The sequence below is a fragment of the Tyto alba genome, unplaced genomic scaffold, assembly GCF_018691265.1.
Source record: "Tyto alba isolate M040663 unplaced genomic scaffold, T.alba_DEE_v4.0 Super-Scaffold_23, whole genome shotgun sequence".
Lineage (NCBI taxonomy): Eukaryota > Metazoa > Chordata > Aves > Strigiformes > Tytonidae > Tyto > Tyto alba.
The window spans coordinates 11,593,584-11,612,568 of record NW_024881297.1 but is presented as its reverse complement, the minus strand read 5'-3'; the positions used below and the strand labels follow the sequence as shown (position 1 = coordinate 11,612,568).

At 36.5% G+C, this 18,985-nt stretch overlaps 1 protein-coding gene across 4 annotated transcripts in view; it reads right to left on the bottom strand.

The window, feature by feature from the left end:
* Nucleotides 1-359: 359 nt before the first annotated feature.
* Nucleotides 360-18,985, bottom strand: part of INPP4B (inositol polyphosphate-4-phosphatase type II B) — a 342,715-nt gene continuing 324,089 nt past the window's right edge. For 3 of the 4 annotated variants that reach the window (XM_042796878.1, XM_042796881.1, XM_042796882.1), the window contains one exon: nt 5,713-6,239. In XM_042796878.1, the coding sequence (XP_042652812.1) occupies nt 6,065-6,239 (175 nt within the window). In that variant the 3' untranslated portion in view covers nt 5,713-6,064. Of the gene's footprint in view, nt 4,819-5,712; nt 6,240-18,985 lie in introns of those variants that run through there. The other variant, XM_042796879.1, reaches the window with a different exon arrangement.

Sequence of the window (18,985 nt, the reverse complement as noted above, 5' to 3'; positions counted from 1 at the left end):
CTCTGTTGTCACAGTCAGATTTCTACCATAACTCTTTCTCCCTGTCAGCACACAAACCCCATGCTTTATGTTTCACCTCTTTGGAATATGGATACATTGGTTCACAAGCGTCCTCTATTTTATTTATTGTGAAGTATTATGTTTCCTGTTTATTTGAGCAAATACAAGTTTTTAATCTTGGATCATGAGGATCATGCTGAAATTCACTGCTGTTATATTACTTATGCAGTAGATGCTATGAAAGAAAAAGCAAATAAATGTTTGAGTGCTGCAGAGTGTTAAGCTGAATACTCTGGCAACACAACAGTCAATGTGTTGCATGACTAAGGAAAAAAAAGCAATGTTCTAAAGTCTGGGAATTTTCTTTTTTGCTTTTAAAAAGCATTTGGGTATTTTTTTTTTTAACATGCAATTTACAAGGTAACTTTGTGTTTTGAAGAACAGTAAATTATTTTAAAGCACTTTGATTGCAAATTCATGTCTCATGGCATTACCTGTACAGCACACTTCTTTACAATTAAAAAAAAAAAAAGCATAAATATAGATATCAGTGGTTTCAAATTTACAACATAGCCAACTGACACAATATACGTTTAAGACTGTTAATTGATTACATACATTAATTCACACATGTAATTTTGCTGCATAGTTTTTAATGCGATTTCTTTCTTTATTACACCGGTTGATGTTCAGTGCATTTACTACTTTTATAAGTGGACCACAGGATTTCCTGAAACTTTTGTTTAAACTAGAGATAAAAATGAGCATATTTTCTGAAGCTTTTAATAGGCATATTATACAGTGGGCTTCAAAATGATAAGCTGCACTTCTTTACACCTAAATTACTAGTGATGATTTAGAATACCTTTACAATTTATTTCACTGCAAATAAGTGAATTTTCTTCAGGGCTAATTGATTTAAACACAGAAAGTGTTTGTTAATTTCCTTATTTCATTTACGTAATGCCAAAATTCAGACAGTAGAAAAATTAACATTGCAAAGGACTTCATTAAGGCTTTCTCAGTTAATATTTTGTTTCAGCTGTCCTCCTAAATTATTTGTTCTTTATAATGCATACATTGCTAGTATTCCATCAAAATACAGTTTCACACAGACAAAAATCAAATAACATAATCAAAAATTTCTGTTTCCTAATTGCTCCATAAAAGCCAAAGTATAACACTAACAAGAACATATTTTAAATCCCCCAAAAGAAGTCTTCAGAAAAAAAGACCTGCCTGCTTAATGTCAGGCCTATGCATGTTTTGTATTATAACAGTATTGGAATCATCTCTGAGAAAAAATTAACTTTCTTTAATTTTGTAAGCATTTTGTAGTAGCTCTCTATTTAGACACTAGTCTGTGGTATGAAACCCCCAACAGAAGCATTTAATGCATTGTACAAATATTCAAAGCTAAAAGCCCTTATTTCAGGATTCCTCAAGGCAGATCCTGACGACCTTATTTCTAGAAATAGTATCTTCTGTAAGACAGGATTTGGATTTAGATGACAGATGTATTTTTGAATGTTCATCTTTTAGCCCTTGAGAACTGCCTTCCCCTCAAAGCAGATTATTTTATACCTTACAAAAGTTTTAAGAGAGCAGATATGGAACACTTTCTGTGAATCCACCACCAAAATCAATGTGCTGCCCTTAACCCTTTGCAAAACAAATGGTATAGCTTGCTCATAAAAATTAATTTGCTTAATTTTACTCCTCTGATGTTCAGAGTGAACTACAGGGATATGTGCAAGATCTCAGGGATTATGTAACTCCTCGGGCATTCAAACAATGCACAGGGCTTGAAGCAGCTTCTACAAAGAATAAATGTACTCCAAGGAACATAGCGATCAACCTGCAGCAAACCTCCTTTGTTTCTTCATAAAAGGCAAATAAAAAAACCCACTAGTTTTGAATCCATACTTAGCTGACTACTCAGCTTTGATGACACAGCCGTGGCCCGCTTGGACCCACAGTAGCCCAGAACAGGCAACGGTCAGACAAGGAAACATCCGCGCCTGTTTCAGTACTGAAGCAACAAGGCTCTGCTAGGAGACCTGGAACCATGTCGGTGGGTCTCGTGACCTACAAAAAGATGTTCCGATTAAAAAACTGGCCCGAAAAAAGTCAGCCTTATTTAGCCCCAAAACCTGGCCTGTTCTTCTGTAATGTCCCAAACCCAATGAAGTTTCACTGCAGCACACTGATGTGGGTTTCGGATTTTTTCTTGATTATCTTTAGCAAAAAACAGATTATTGAATTTCACAAGAACAAACTGGGAGTGGCTGTTAAAACAAAAAGGCTTCAAAAACACGGCTTCAATGTGGAAAACATCTTCAATATAAAAGTAATGAGAGTGACAATGGCAATTTAGATCCCAAGTGGAATTAAAATTATGAGATGAGATCTTGAAAGACTGTTTTCCTGATAAGAAGGAAGTCTACAGAATTTTGATTTTGAACTTGAGAGTGCCCACAGGGCTAAGATAAAGAACTATAGGAACCTATAGCACCCACTGGTGAGTACCATCCCCACACAGACTTTTACAGATTGCTTCAGAATTGCTGTAGGAAGGCCAGCATTCTCTACTGTACATCTGTGGGATTATTTCAGAGGTGCATGAGGAATTTATCACTATTTCTAAACTGTACATGTAAGGATTTTTAAGCTAATAATAAACATGTCAGACAGTAAGGGCTAATGCGGCAGTCTGACAGAACAAAACATTACCTTCCTAGAAAGATTTATGTTCCATAAATCCACAGAAAAGTTTTGTACAGATCAGCTACATTATAGTTAAAGACCCAAACACAAATTTATGCACACGTCCACCCACCCAGTGAGTAGTGCCCACTTCTATTGATATATGACAGAAAAAAATCAAGGCATTATACGTTCATCTGCCCGAGCTTATCTATGATGCAATGCCTACTCTTCTGACATCTATTGTTGAAGTAATACATTCCAGTAAAGCAAAGAAGTCATTCATGATAGCACATTGTATAATAGAAATAGATGACAAATGCACCAAAACACTGTTTAAATTACCTACTTTACTTTGAAAAAAAGTTCCAAATAGTTAAGTAAATATATTGTATAGGTGAATTCCTGGCTTCACTGAAGTCAACGAATATTGGAACTAGGATCTCTTCCTGATGTTCTCCTACAAGTCCCAAAGCCTGATCTTGCAAATATACAAGATGGGTTTAATTTTATTCACATGATAGATCATTTCCATGTAATCAACCAATTAGAGTTTGCAGAATCAGGCTCTTAACTATGTATTTTTACTAGTATATTTACAGATTTATACCCATTAACGGGCATTAATGGATTAAAAAGAACCAGATATAACTCATGGTGCATCAAGATTACTTTGACTTCCATAGGAGCAAGCAAACATTAATTTCTTTATCCATGGCAATTACAGTTTCCTACGAATGCTCAAATTCTCAGTGCAGTTTCATTAGGATAAAATTCTCACACTTCTGCTCTAGATATTTTTTTCTCAAAACGACTGCATTACATAAAGGTCAGTAACCAGTGAACACTTGGGGCTTTGTAATCGTATTTCTCTCTGGGAGGCAGAAGGAGGCAATAAATAGATATAATTAGAAAACACAAATGTTCTTTACAAGACAAATTTCAGGACTAACACAAGCTGGCAGAAGCATTAACATTCATTTTTAAAGCTGATAGTTCTTCATCCTAGAGTGTCTACATGCAGCATTACAAATTTGATATAAATCAGCTGCAGTGGCTAACTAGTCCTAATACAGCAGGTTACTCATAATTATAACATTTATCTTAGGCTCTGTAAAAACATACATGTTTTTATAGCCTAAAGATACATTAGCTCCTCTATACACAACTCATTTTCCCTACCACTAAAGAAAATTTAGTTTTAAGGGTTTTACAGTAAATGGGAACATGACAAGTCAAATTCAGGTCACCTTACTTGAAGAATTAATCCCCCTGATTTCAATCTGATTTATGTGAAAGTGAAGTAAGTGGTATTTGGCTGTAGTACAGAAAGCCAAGAATGATACATCCAAATGAACTGCAAGGAATCAGAATGGAATTACTGAAATTACAGGCTGTAATTACTAAAAACATATTATGAAGTTACCATGCTTATGTAAAGAAGCTAAATGTAATTACCAAAATTATATTTAGCGCAGGTATTAACATTAGCATCTTTCATAAACACTTCTGTGAAGAATTTAATCGCTAGTGATCTAGACCTCGGTGCTATGCTGGTTCCAGAAAACACTATTTCCAGCAGCAAGAGACCCCTTAAATCAAATCTCGGATTTTGGTTCAGAGTCAGAATGCCAGCTTCCAGATTGCTAACCTCAGTTCCTGTAGCAAACGACACTTCCCTTTTTAATTTTCGATCAAACGACCCAAAACACTAACTCCAGCTGGCTTATGAGTCATACTAAGCTTCAACTTTACAAAGAAAAGTTGAATATATTTGGGTTTGAGAATATTCAGTCCATTGCTTTTTCATGATACTTTATTTCAGAATGACTAACTGGAGTTTTTTAATGTAAAATGATAAAAACTGATAAAAATAACACCTCAACTGGTTACACATTCCCAATTAATAAGTCATAAACAGCAATTTTTATATTCACTAATTAGCATGATGTATGTTCCTGATTACACTTTTGTTAAACTTAGGTGTCAGCTTTTCCATATGTCCCTTCTGGAGGTCTGTAGTACTTTGGGAAAGCCATCAGCTGTATCATGTTGAATGCATACTTTCTGCATTTGACATTCTTCAGTACATTCTCTATGCGGCATCCTTCTCTAGTGAAAGGGGGAAAAAGTACAACTTCATGAAACACAGAATAAATAAATATCCTTTATTTGTTCATTGCAGAGTTTCAGCAACAGTTGAAGTAAAAATAACAAAGATTCAACTCTACATTTTTGTTTTCCACAAGTGATGATACATCTTACAAAATTAAATCCAAGGCCAGGCCCAGTACAGTTATTGCCCTCAGAAATAGATGATAAGATTTTCTTCCCCCCTAATATATTTGCCCTTAAGGTTTAAACTTTAGTAAAAAAAAAAAAATAATTAAATACTCTGATGATACATTTTGTTCTAATTCCAGAAATATATTTGCCTTTTAAACCTTCTCATACTTTTTTTTTTTTTTTCAAATTGTTTGCTATATATGTGAGAGTACATGTTACCCTAAATATGCGTATTCTAGGAATAAGGCATTTTATTAAGTCTGGCCCTAGAGATTTGTGAAGGAAAGTTTCATATCTGCTTCATTTCCCATATGTTCGGCTTTGCAATGAAAAAAAAAAAGAGAATGGCTGTTCAAACAGCCCAGTTGAACTCTCTGCTTTATAAAGGAAGGATGTTTGTTCACATACAGTACAAAAGTCACAAGTGCCAAAGTGGTGCATCAAGACATGAACAAGACTTTGTCAAAAATAATATAAAAGTGTCTTGAAAGCAAAAGCAACTAAAGCAACAATTACAAACAGGTTAACTGCATTACAAACCAGAACTTACTCTATTCCATTTAGTTACTTGACAGAAAAGGGTTAGTTGTAGCAAACTAATAATCAGTTGTTAAACAAAAAAGATCCCATCAGCTAGTAACAATGAAAATAACACAATGAAAGTTAAGTCTCACAAACCACCACCCTGTAATATTTGTCTAGGGGTTAGTTTGTGTTGTGCAAATTATTTTTTTTTTTTTTTTTGTCAGACGAATTACTCTGGAAAGAGGGGTTCAAGCATTCAGGATTCCACATCTTCCTGTATACAGTGACAGCATTGTAAGTGGGTTTTCTTTGAGCTAATTACAGTGGGAAAGCTTTACCATGAACAGAAAGAGCAAATCAATTCACTCAATGCATAGTATACTTCTTAGAGTTCAGAAAAAGATAATGAAAACATAGTACATTTCAGACATTTGTATCTTAAAGACGAATCCTTGGGGTCTGAGATTGTAGAAATATTACAGCGTAATTCCTTTTTCTAAAGTTAGTTTGTTGCTCTTTGTAGAAAAGAAAGGAACACAAGTGAAGTTTATTGATATTTGGCTAATAGCAAAGCAAGACTTAAAATAAGCCACACAACCAGCAAGTGTGAGCTGACAAGCAGCAAGGCGACAGGATAGAAGTGTCGAGAAGTTGGCTTGTTATCAGTTAGACAGCCTGTTTCGGGATCATCCGATTCATTCAGTGCTCCCTGGGTTTGTCTGCTGTTAAACAGGGGAAGTTAGGAACAAATAGAACAGCATTTAAACAGCAAAGAAAGCCAACATGTAGGTATTTTGACAAAGTGAAACTATATAGCCATTTCGATGAAAGAGATTTATGCTAAGTAGTTCCAATATATTTATTGCGTTCTACAGCTGACATGGGAAGCACGATGACTAAGTGGCTACTATTGTTACTAAGCCTGCTAGGTGCCTTGGCGTAGCATTCACAAGTTAATGTTAAATAACTTATGAGATGAACTATACTATCACTACAATGAACACGTACACACACCAAACAGAAATGAAATATGAAAGTTAAAAAAATGGTTAAGGAAGCAAAGAAAAAAGGTCACGAATATGTCACAATGCAACACTTAAAAAATACTGTCTCCATGGTGTTCACAGGCTTTTCAGTCCTGCTTCACTATCCATTAGGAAATATATAGGCATAAATAGAAAGGGCACATGCTCTTTTTTGAAAGAATTAACAACTCTTCTTAAGTAGTTTTAAATGATGGTAAACTGACTTCAAAAATTCATCAGTGCCGGTGACTCAGTTTTGAAGTCAACAGCAGATCTTTTTATTTAAAAGCTCACGCCTATATTCATGTAAGAAAATGACCTTGTACCTTGTGCAGTCAACTCAGCTGGGAGCTAACTTGCTCACAGTGAAGTTCTACTGAATCACAGCAAGTTGTGTGGTCACTTCCCTACCAGAGCAACGGGGACACTTTGAAATCACTGCCAATCATTTCTATTGTAGTCTTGGTAGCTTCTCTACAAGTAAAATTACGCATACTTCAACTACACCTCTGCAATCCCTCTGAACTTAGCTTTATTTGCATACACTCAGAAGTCCTGTTTATTGATTTTAGGCAGTAAGGACTGATAAGATTCTTATTTTTATATTTACTATGAACATTCTGGGATGAAAAGATAAGTCGCCATTTTTCTCTGTGTACTTAAGAACATCCAAATATATCAGATTACAACACAGTGCTTTTTCAGAAGCACATGTCCCACATATGCTGTTTGTTAAAGACAGAAAATTCTGACAGACCATAAAAAAGGCTGTAGGACAACAAAGGTAGTATCACGCAGCCCGATGTAAAAAAAGAAGGGTACATCAAGGACAGCAGCAGTCACTTCATCTTACAGAAAGCCTGTCTTTCTGACTCATGTGTTAAAAAGCAGTGTTGAGTTTCTTGAGCTTGGATAGCAAGAGAGGTGCAAGAACTGCATTTACAGGTGGAACCCTAGGAAAAGGGCTGATCAAAACCATTCCTTGCACAATTTTCTTTTTAAAGAGGCCTTCCATAACAAGTTCTTAATTGCTTTCTTTGCTTTGAACATTCAATCCGTACATTACTCTAAGAAAAAGGACAACCCAGACTCTTTAAAATAGCAAAATAAAAGATAAAAAATAAAATCCCTAGTATTTTAATCTAGGTCAAAGCAATTACTGGTGTCAGTGCGTCTGCTGCTTTTGGTCTACAGTTTTCAAGTGTCCGTGGACAGAACTTGGGCAGAACTCAAATAGTATTTTAGACAAAATCTCAGAAACTGCCAACGAACAAAGCTAACTATATGGTATGCTGACTTTGTCAACACTGTGGCTTACACTGAAATAAATATTTCTGTGTTCTGTATCAGACCACTCCAGTTAATGCCTTTGTCCTAGAGTCCACCCCTAGAACATCCTTCCTATTCTGCTCACAGTGATAACATTACCATTTGTGATCAGTTGTGAGGACGAACTGTATTGCTCTTTGTTCATTTTCTCCTTTATCATCTATTCATGCTTTGAAAAACATGCTGCTTACTATTTTTCCTGTTCTTTTCTTATCTCTCAGAATCCCACAAGTCTGCCTCTGACCCTTTTGCACTGTCCCCTTCACCCCATTTCCAGTCCCCGAGGTGAGCCTGCTGGCTTCTGCTTACCCCCATTACGCCCACAGCTGAGCTCAACCCTCACAGTGCCATCTACTCCTTCCCAGTTGCAGAGCCCCGCTGCTTTTGGACTGTCCTTCTGGGTGTCTCCCATCACAGACTTCATATGTGTGCCTACGGCAGAGCGGAGGCAGAGACCAAACTCTTTTTTCTCTGAAAAGATCCATCTAGGAGTAGCAAGGTTCAGTGTTTAGTATGTTTGCACAGCCACTGCATCAGCCACCCTTAGGTACTTCATTCTGGAGAGCCTTCGCTTTGTATGTCAATACTTGATTCTAAATGGGCTGAGTTACACGCTTGCCTGTTGCCCTTATAGGGATGAACCCTCCTACTTCTGTGGTGTGCCTTGGTCTGTTTTGCTCCAAATCTCATTGGCAGTGTGACTGTCTTTTATCTATGTTGCTACAAGTCCTATTAGCAAGGGTGAGATTTATGCAGATGTAATGATGGAAATACAGATAAGAGCCATTTGTTCTTTTTTTGGTTGTTTGTTGTTTTGTTTTTTTTTTTTTCAAAAGAAAAGCCTGTGATACATTTGTTCTTTGATATGCTGAAAAGCATGATCACTGTCTTTCAACATAAAAAGTCCTATCTTCCCCCCAGGAAAGCCACAGTGAACAGCTGATGCACAGGGACTTCTGTTCCACAAATTAGACACATCATTCTACGCATGATTCAATAAGACAGCCTCAAAATAGAGCGAGAAGATCCAACTCCATTATTAGCTACCTAAGAACAGGCTGAGCAGAATACCTAAGCATGCTTTTAATTTAAGAGGAATATTTGATCACGGTCAGATGCCTTGCTAAGCTCTGCTAACACTTTTCAATGCACTGCAGTGACAATGTCTTCTAACACATCTTAAAGTGTTCTCCTCAGTGACTAATGTATCTAGTTAAACAAAGCGAGGCCCTACACCCAGCTGTCAGCAGCGTGACAACACTGCTTCCCCTGGCTCATCAAAACCTGGAGAAGTTTTACTGCAAACAGCATGAATCCAGCTGGTGCCACGTCAGCTGGATTTATTTGCCTTCTGACTGACTGCACAACCAGAACAGAGGGTTGTCTGCCCCTGCTAGGGTGTGAAGGTGTAGTCGTAGTTTCAGATGTTCTCTCCATCACAAACCATATTCTAACAGCCCTGAACTTGCACCAAAGGGAAGGAACAAGACTCCCAAAATATCCAGCAAGTTTTTATTTCACACACACACACAATTTTAAGAGGAATAGCGAAAGCTTCTAAATCCATGACATCTGGGGTAATGAACACCTCTCTAACCTATAGTACTATTTTTATTGATTCACTTTCAAAGTGTTCATTTGAGGCTTACAACATAGCACAAATACATCATAACAGCCAAGGGTGCTGTAAGTTTAATGACGATATAACCATTTCAGTCTGCCTTCTAGCCCACTTGGTGTTTTATCATCTTAAACTCCTATTGGGATAATGCTGCATGCCTATCAAATGAGACAAAGCAAAACAGCAGGTATTTTCTGTTGCTTTTAAATTCAGATGATAAATTTTTTGAACCTCTAAGCAGTGAAGCAGGGACAATGAAAATGGTGTGAGGAAAACAGAAGCCTCTCAAGAGTCCTTATGAAGTCAAGCACACATACAAGGGCACATTCTGGCGTTTGATTATCAATCACACTGCCATCCCTGTGCAAGGCTTTTGGAGGAGACTCATTTTAACACTTTGGCATATGTGCTTCTCATGCTAGAACTTTTTCAGCTCCAGCTATTAATGAAAATGGAAATGCTAAATTGTCTTAAAGCAGTGCTTCAGGTAGAATAGATAGGCAGCTTTCTATCAACACAAGGATCCCGCGTGTTAGCAGTGACTTCAGTCTGAATTCATGTCTAATAGCATGCGGACTTTGGGGGAATTTTCCTTTTTTGCAGATAGAGTCAAGCAAGCAATTTCTGGGCCTGCTGGGTTTTTCTTGTCAACCTCCAGTGCTGACACAGAAAAATGGCAGAAGTGAGATGTTTCTCTTTAATCCCATCCAACAATAGCAGCACAGACGTTTCTTCAAATAGATGGGATTGCTAACCATTCTTGATCTTACACAATTTTGCTTACTTATCTGTTCTTTTTATTTAAGACCATCACAATCCAGAACTTTGAAGACACAGCTTTTCTAAAGACTGTTTTCAGCTCTCTCAAAGATTTTAAACAGAATACTGCCGGCTTGCCTTTTTTATAAAAACAAAACAAAACAAAACACCACAACAACAAAAAAAAATCAGTTTCGGACTGAAAGCATCTTAATTTCTACACTATACATGTTACTGTGATTCACTGAAATGCTTCAGAGAAAAATCAACTGTTTTAACATGCAGCACCACAGTTCTAGAAGGTAGCCTTAACTTTTCAAAGGGGAAAGATGGGATCCTTGTGAACATTTCCTGGCTATTATGAAGATGCTGCATTGTAACATCTAGAAGAATAAAACGTGATACAGAAGGAAATAAATATATCTCATCCTAGTCCTGGAGGATTGTCCAATCAGAGCAGAACTCAGATAAAATATATAAAGGAATATTGGGTAACAAACTTCTATGTTGAAAGATAAAGTTGATACAATAAAGCCTCCAAAAATGTATATATAAAAAAAAAGTTTCTGCATTATTTCAGAATGGAAGATATAGGAGAAAAACCATCAGAGACATTTTCTTTATCAACAATCTTTACAATAATTCTTTTTCTGATGCATATTGTTGCCAAAAACTTACAAATTTTTCCTCAAATCTAGATGGTACTGAATAAAGTAAAAGATACTATAAATCAATTTTTACTGCTTACATGATCCTATAATCTCTACTCTGGTTCAAAACATACAACTGGCATTACTGAACTTGATGAGCAGTCTCAGATGTAAGAATATGGATGAATTCAGTCAATGATTTGGAGACAGCTGCTATTTAAACATACACCAACAATACAAACAATCTAATACATTTATCAAATTGTCACACTAACCCCCCCCTCTTCTTGTTTTACGTTTTGTACTGCAACTTTTTTCCCTATTCTTTTTGTATTTGCCAGCATCCTTTATTTTCCTACTCCTTTCTTCTCTCCCTTGTTTGGCTATAAGGAAGTACTTTTCTAATGCCATTATTTAGGAAATAAAAAGGAGATCACATCACATGACATGAGGCTTGTTTACTGAGTTTGACCAAGCAGCAGATTAATGATGTAGTTACGGTGACTTGACACTTAGATCTTGAAAGACAGTTAATATATGGTAATTCAGTTTTTTGCCCTCAAAACTATAGCACTGTTACTATAGTTTCTCAGTCTGTCCAGAGAAAAAGATTTCATTCTGACAAGCTGGCCAGAAACAGCAGAGTACTGGAGGCTCAGCTATGGTCATGGTACCATATGGTACAGATTTGAAACACCATTATAGACAGGCCATAATGGTTCAGTAAAAGAGCAACAGATTAATCAACACACTGTCTTGCAGTAGTACTTAATAAAGGACAAGAAGACACTTGATCTTACACGCACACAACCACATCCAGGAAAACCTTATTGCCTTATGTGAGCACATTGACAGTCATGGATTCTTTGGAAGGAATGATGAAATAAAAATTCAATTTACACAGTTGCTCTCTCCCCTCTGCCGTGTATGTGTTCTTGCTTAAGTCAAACTAATTATAAATGTCCAAATTCCCCACCAATTTTATCAGTTTAGCTGCTCTTGCATTTCCTGGGGCAAGTGAAAGAGGCACACCCCACACTTGCAGGCAATAAGGCAGCACAATTCACTCCTGCTTTGGGCTATGGAAACATCTCCCTGCAATCCTGCTCTGCAGCATCCTTCCTGAAAGGTGTGGAGTCTTACAGATTGAACCAGGTATTCACAATTTATTTTCCAATCATATATCCTCTCTAGGTCAAGTGGAAGACATTACGTTATTTCCAAGATAAAATTTAGGAAAATATCCATACTTAAAAAACCCCCCAAAAACGTGCAAAAGCACATGCTCATCTATTGGTTGCTAGTTTGCAATGATAAAACATCAGACCACCATTTATTTGGTCACATCATTACAGTTTAATAACAACAAAAATAGTTCCCAAGTTAGGCATTTTTTTTTTTTTTTTACCAAAACTAGAGAATACAGCTAGAGCTCAGTTACTGTTTGGCATATAATAAATTTCCTGAAAATACAGTACAGGCTAACCAAGACCTATTCATGACATCAGACTGTACCTGACAGTTTCACCCCAAGAAGGGGGAAGGTCTAAGGGAATTATTTTGATTTCTTGTTTATGAAAGCAATTTTTGTTTCAATATTGTCCTATGTTAGAGAAAGTCAAAGAGAAAATGCTGGAATATTAAATGCTAGATTAAACTTTTTTTTTTTTTTTTTTTTTGTTAGACAGCATTTCAGACAGATCTGAAAAAAAAGAAAAATTTCCGCTTTGGTTCATTTGAATCCCAAATTTTTGGCTCACCACAGAGAAGAACCCTCATTCTTTTTATTTAACATACCATTAACTCTGCAGAATAGATGAAAGGGCAGCTTCAAGCTTTATATCTAATATGCACAAAACCCAAGCTATTTGATAATATACATCAGTGTTAATCCCAGCACTTCTGAAATCTCTGTTGATTGCAGAGGATTTAATATTTTCTTTTGTGACTGGTACAGCACACCTGCAGGACTGTTTTTTCCCCTGACATTAAACAGTAACTATGTGGTAAAATAGTAACATTGACAAAATTCATACAGTGAAAATATAATAAAAATAAACAAAACATTCCAGTTAGAATCACAAGTAACACATTATCTTCACTGCTGCTTTTAAGACACCTATGTTAGCAGTTTAAACCCATCCTCAGCAGTTCCCTGTCACTGCAGCTGAACTGCAAAACCAAGTTCACATTATGTGCCTATGTCCCCTAATTTGCCGAAAGAGATTGCCGACCAGAGATCACCACATGGGAACAATTCCTTGGGTTGTGCCAATTCCCAAACTGCCCAGGAACCACCTAGAAGAGTGCTAAAATCAGCCAAAACTGTGCCAGGAAACATTTAATAATTTCACTGTATAAAATCACTGAGATCATGTCCTAGAAACATTCCCCATTGGTTTTTAACTTATAAGTATGGGCAGAGGCTTCAAGTCCTTCAAAGTCATTCTGGTAACTGTGTGAGAGATTAGCTTCATAACTGAAAAGTGATGGGTTTGCAGGAGAGATTTTTCTTTACCCGTCAAGACAGCTGAGTGACTTTTGAACCATGATTTTCACCTCTATTATACTCCAAGCAAAGAATTTGCTGTTTCATTCTACTATTTACCAATACTGCTGTGCAGTATTACACATCAATTCTACAAAGGTTTCTCATTTTATCAAAAGACATGGTTCTAATAATCTTTCCGGTCACTCTTCTATAAAGTATTAGGATTACATACATAGGAAATTTTCAGGACAAAATTACAAAATCTTCCCTGACAAACTTCTCTTGCAAAGTCTGAAATGCAATCCAACGTGCAACCAATATTAAAGCAAATGCGATGGATGTCTTTGTGCAGGAAAACAACTAAGCAAAAAACCACAACCAACCCATAAGCTAAATATCAGGTTTCTTTGTGATCTGAGCACATGTGAAACTATGATGTCTACATTCTTCAAGTAAGTTCTGAACATACAAGACATTTCACTTCCATAAGAGTATGGCACTAGTATAATTGTTTTGTGAGTCACATTTATTTCCAGTTTGTTTCTGTCATAGCAAGGGATTTTTACTGGGGATGTGATTATACATTTAGCTCACGTAGCACAGTGAAACATAAACCCATGACAAATTCTCTTTTTCATACGTATAATCATGTTTTAAATACTTTGTTGACCATGAAAAATATTCCTGAATCATCCCTTTTCTTTTGGCAAAGATTTTTTTTAGCCTTTTTTTCCTACCACGGTGAGGACAAGTGGCAAAGCTGATTTAAGAGGCAGAAAAGGTTTGCTGTACAACTAAACAGTCATGCATGAAGAATGTAGCTTAAAATCTGACATTAATTTCTATGTGTTCAATCCTGTGGGTAGGATGGCAAAATTAAGGTCAGAGAGAACTGTTGGTGTAAACAGAAGATCGTTTCTATATTACATTTGTAATTCTAGTCATTTTAAGGGAGGAGGGTGTTGAACAAAAATAAGTCTAAGTTTTAATATAGTAACATAGTGTTTTATACCTGCAACTTCAGTTTGAGATATACTAAACGAGGAATGTGACTGCTTCTAATGACACCAATTCACATAATCTCTTAATGGGAATAACCAATGTGTGAATCGTAAAATAAATCAAGGGAAATATCTGAAACCCGCTCTTCCATTTCAAGTAAATAATGCCAGTTCATTAATTACTTTCAACCAACCTACTGATACTTGTTTTCTTAAAAACACGTTAACAATTTGAGATCTGATCTGTTCTGATCCCAGCCATTTTCTGATCACCAGTACCACACACAGTACATGGGTGTATTTATGCAGGGGTATTAGTGCACATGTAGGTTCTTTGATCATGAAAAATGCATCAAAACCAGATTTTAGGTGGTGCACAAGTGCTGATACCGGGAGCACTGAATGCAGCAAAGAAAGCTCCCCTGCTTAGGCTGGATAAGTGGTTAACCAAAAAGACCTACCCAAAAATGCATAGGCTGGGATGCAGACTAGCAATCTGGAGATTGCACCCCAACAGTCCTATCAATAAACCACCTTCTCTTTTCTTTAGCAGGTTAATTTTAGTCATAACTAAGAGAGTTTTATAAAATGCAAACAACATCCTATTTGAACCCCAAATGCACTATGTTTGCCATCCAATTCTTTCAGATCAAATGACAGGGCTGGGCTGAAATTCCTGCAAAGTGCATTGAAAGTATTCATTGTCCTTTCTGATAATAGGCAGTATGTATAGACTTTGAAGAACAAACCCTTTCTATGGGAAATTAAGAGAGTGGATGTGACTGTTTCCTCTTTACTTGTTTTGTTTTCCCATCTGTTTAGAAGACAGCCAAAGTTTTTTGGAGCTTGTCCTCAGAAGAAATTACTTCCCCAAGCACCCGTGAGGAGGATGGAAGCTGCAATACTTGAAACAATGTATTTGCATATTTTACAAGCTTTTTCTCTTTGTTGTCAGAACCTAGATTTGTAAGGAAATTTTTATGTTGAATGCTGCTACAGGTTTCTCAATAAGTTTCAGACATGCTCTTCTAGCTCCCTCCATCCTATCTCAAAAATTGTGAGTATTAGCATAGATCATCACTTTTTAAGCAAAAATAGCACTGCACTGATGGGGAGAGTGAAGAGATGAAAACTCATACAGTTTTGCTCCTACAGTTTCCAGGAAAAACAATCTTTTGAAGATTTGAGATCACTAGAGACTAAAGATTCTGTAAGCAGTGTATTTAACTCCTGCATCCCTAAGCCTTTGTTAGCAGCAAGGTGTAAACAAATTATAACACAGGGGCAAGTATCTTCTTCTCTATAATAACGCTCCATTTTCCTTACTGTTTCAAAGAAATGAAGGGCATGGTTGGGCTCAGTGCAGTCACAGTAATTCACAACTGGCCAAAGATCAAAGATGCAGCTCCCAGGATATGCTCTATGAACTGTGCTCAGGACTCCCTGAACAGAAAAAGAAGAGTTCACTACACTGGCAGTATCACTTAATGATGAGGTAAGTCACTGACAGATGAAAAAAATGCCAATTTATTTCTTGACCTGGATTGAACTATCAGATACATACTATTTTTTTAAAATCATACTGCTTTTTAAAAAATTTTTTAAAAATTTTTTCTGTATTGCAGACTGTATTCTCTTGAACACACAATCAATAGTGAGGAATCATTCTCACCAGAGTTATCACTACAGTGCCTTAGGAACTGCAGCTTGCAAAAAAATACAGAAATATACCAATTCCTGCAAATTTGGAGTCTCTGGGATAGAGGTATTTTAAGAATGAATGTGTCCAAGCATGTCTACCTCAAACGGCATGTGGAAGTGCAAAACAGTACAGCAGTGGGATTTTTCACTAATGGTGGTAATTGCCATCAACTTACAAGTAAGCAGAACCTATATTATTTTTAAAATGCTTATGTTTGGGGAAAAGAGGAGATTTTACTATGAAGATTCCAAAACATGTAACATAAAATCAGAAACATCCAAGATTTTGTGGGAAATTTATCCACCTATAATCTATTATTATTTTCTTCTGAAGAAATAGCAAGCCGGTAGCAACATTTAAGCATCTCCTTCCCTTCTTCCCCAGGATGGGACACAGAAGGTAGCAGGAGGGTACAAATCTTCCCTCACTGAGATGGTGTTGAGTTATGTCTGTCTACAGTGCATTTTTCTACTCTATTATGTATGCTGTTTTTTTTTGCATGCTGAAAGGAAAACAGTTTAACAAACATTTCAGTAAGACATCACCTCGTGGTGCTCCTACTTTAGATAACCGTTGCACCAATTTTCCACAAAAACCCTGCCTTCTGAAGGAACTTCAGTGTCCCTAGAACACAACACTGAATGAGATTGTGCTGGTGGCACTTGCAGCACCTCCTATTTTCCACTCTCTTTATAAGAATGCAATTCTCAACGCAGTCAAGTCTGAGACATTAACCCTGGTATTGCTCATGTTTCTGGTCATGTTTTTCTTTAATCACTGAGAAAATGAGTAACATTTGCTCCCATGCTTAAAGTGTTTGGCCTGAGTAACTGTGAGCCAGAGGCCAGGTGGTCAAACAGAAAGATCTACAGTGCAGCCAACAAGCACAAAGGTTGTTAATTAGAAACATTTCACCTTCCCCAAATGCCCATTACAATGGCAGGCCTGAAGGAATTCTGCTTCCCTTTTAATTTCTAATAAATGCTAATGCCCTTCAATTATCTTGTAACACATCCCCCATTAACCTCACTGGGAACGATGCCACTTTTCCAGACCCGGTGAGACATGTCAGCATTCACAGTCCTCTCTAGCACTTGCTCATGGCCAATGAACTATGAGAAAGAGCAGCCACCTACTCTAGTCTGAGCGGGCTGCTGCTCTCATTGTATTTTGGTTAATACCAAGTTTCTGTGGCTGTTGGACAGCACTTACGGGCCTCTAGTAACTAAACAAATTCCCTTTTGAGCATGCATGTACTGCACTGGTAAGAATACAGAAGAGACCAAGACTTTTAAACTGCTTAAATTATCCTCTGCCATGAACACAAATATATATGGTGTGTATATATATTCACACACAGATATGCAATGTTCTTTTTTACAATATCTCAACCATTCTCATAGTTTTTCTTTAAGTTAACCTTTACTAAAAACTAAATCAGCTTCCCATCACCCTACTGGAGCCTGGCCTACACGCAGAAGGGATGCTGGAATCATGCTTGTCTCATTTTATTAGTTTTTAATTCTGTGTTAGTTAAAAATAAATCCTGTAATGTGCTATTAATGCACTGCTACTGACAGCTTAAATAAAATCAATAAAACACAAAAGCTGCAATTAAATAGTAAAAGTAATTTTTAAAAATTATTACTGCCAAGCTACATGCACCTCTTGTTATCTCATTAATATACCCAGAGGGCAGAGTTGGCCTGTGCACTGTTTATGTACCACTAGGTTAATAACATCCTTCCTACTCTCTTACAAGGTCAAAGCAAACAAGCAGCAGAAATGCTCTAAACTATTTTTGTTCAGTTTTGCTCTTTGTTTGAATACTTAATGATGGCAGATATGAGATTCAAACAAAGCTAAAGGCATGCGAGTGCAAACCAGCAATTGCACTTGTCAGACGAGTACGTACATCAGTGCAGACAATATTTGGGTGCATGAAATAATAAATAACATTTTCCCAGGTATGGTACGCAGTAATGAAATACATGCAGAATGCAGTAGAAAGTTTAAGACACAAAAATCCATCCTAAACTGGAATTACTCACAGCTAATGGAAACTTCAGTGGAAAAATGACAGTTTTACATTTGCCCAATAATGTTCTCTTGAGTTCAGAATATTTAATAACTGAAGAAGTAACAGATAAGCTGGGGACAAGGAAAGAGTTATCTACCAAACATCTGCTTTCCTAAAAAGAAGATACTTTATTTAGAAAACTTCCTCTCCTTCCCATTCATTCAAACAACTAGCTGCATATTCTTACTATGGAATACTAGCCATAAATAAGTTATTTTTCAAAAATAAATGCATCAAATCACAATGATAGAAAAACTAGAACATTTACTGAAACACTGAAAAAAGTTTTGAAAAGAACTTCTACACATCTATCTACTTGAAATGGCTAAACATCTGCAGAATTCAGTGTTCCCAAAATTATGTAACCTAAAGTAACTTTGTGTCCAGAAGAGCTATCAAATTAAAAGGTTTATATATAAAAATATGTATAAACAGCAATTTAGGATAATGGCACTCTAAGTACACTGCTTAATGTCTATCTATATAAACAAGGAAACTAACAAAAGCGGCCTTTTACCCACAAAATATCAAAGTATGCAGTTATTTTATCATACCAAATGAACAGATAAACAAAGGAAGCAGTCCAAATATTGTAGTGGCTGAAAATTAAACAGCAATTTAACAGTGCGCTTCTTACAACTTTTTTTTTTTTTTTCCTAATAACTTCTGGCTTCCCTGACCCCATGATAATAAATAAATTGTGTCTAGTGACAAATTTATGTTTAAAACACAACAGAGAGCGTGCTGATGCCAGCAAAACCTCCCCCATGTTAAGTTTTGCCCTGCTGTCTTTTTTTTCTACCTTCAGTA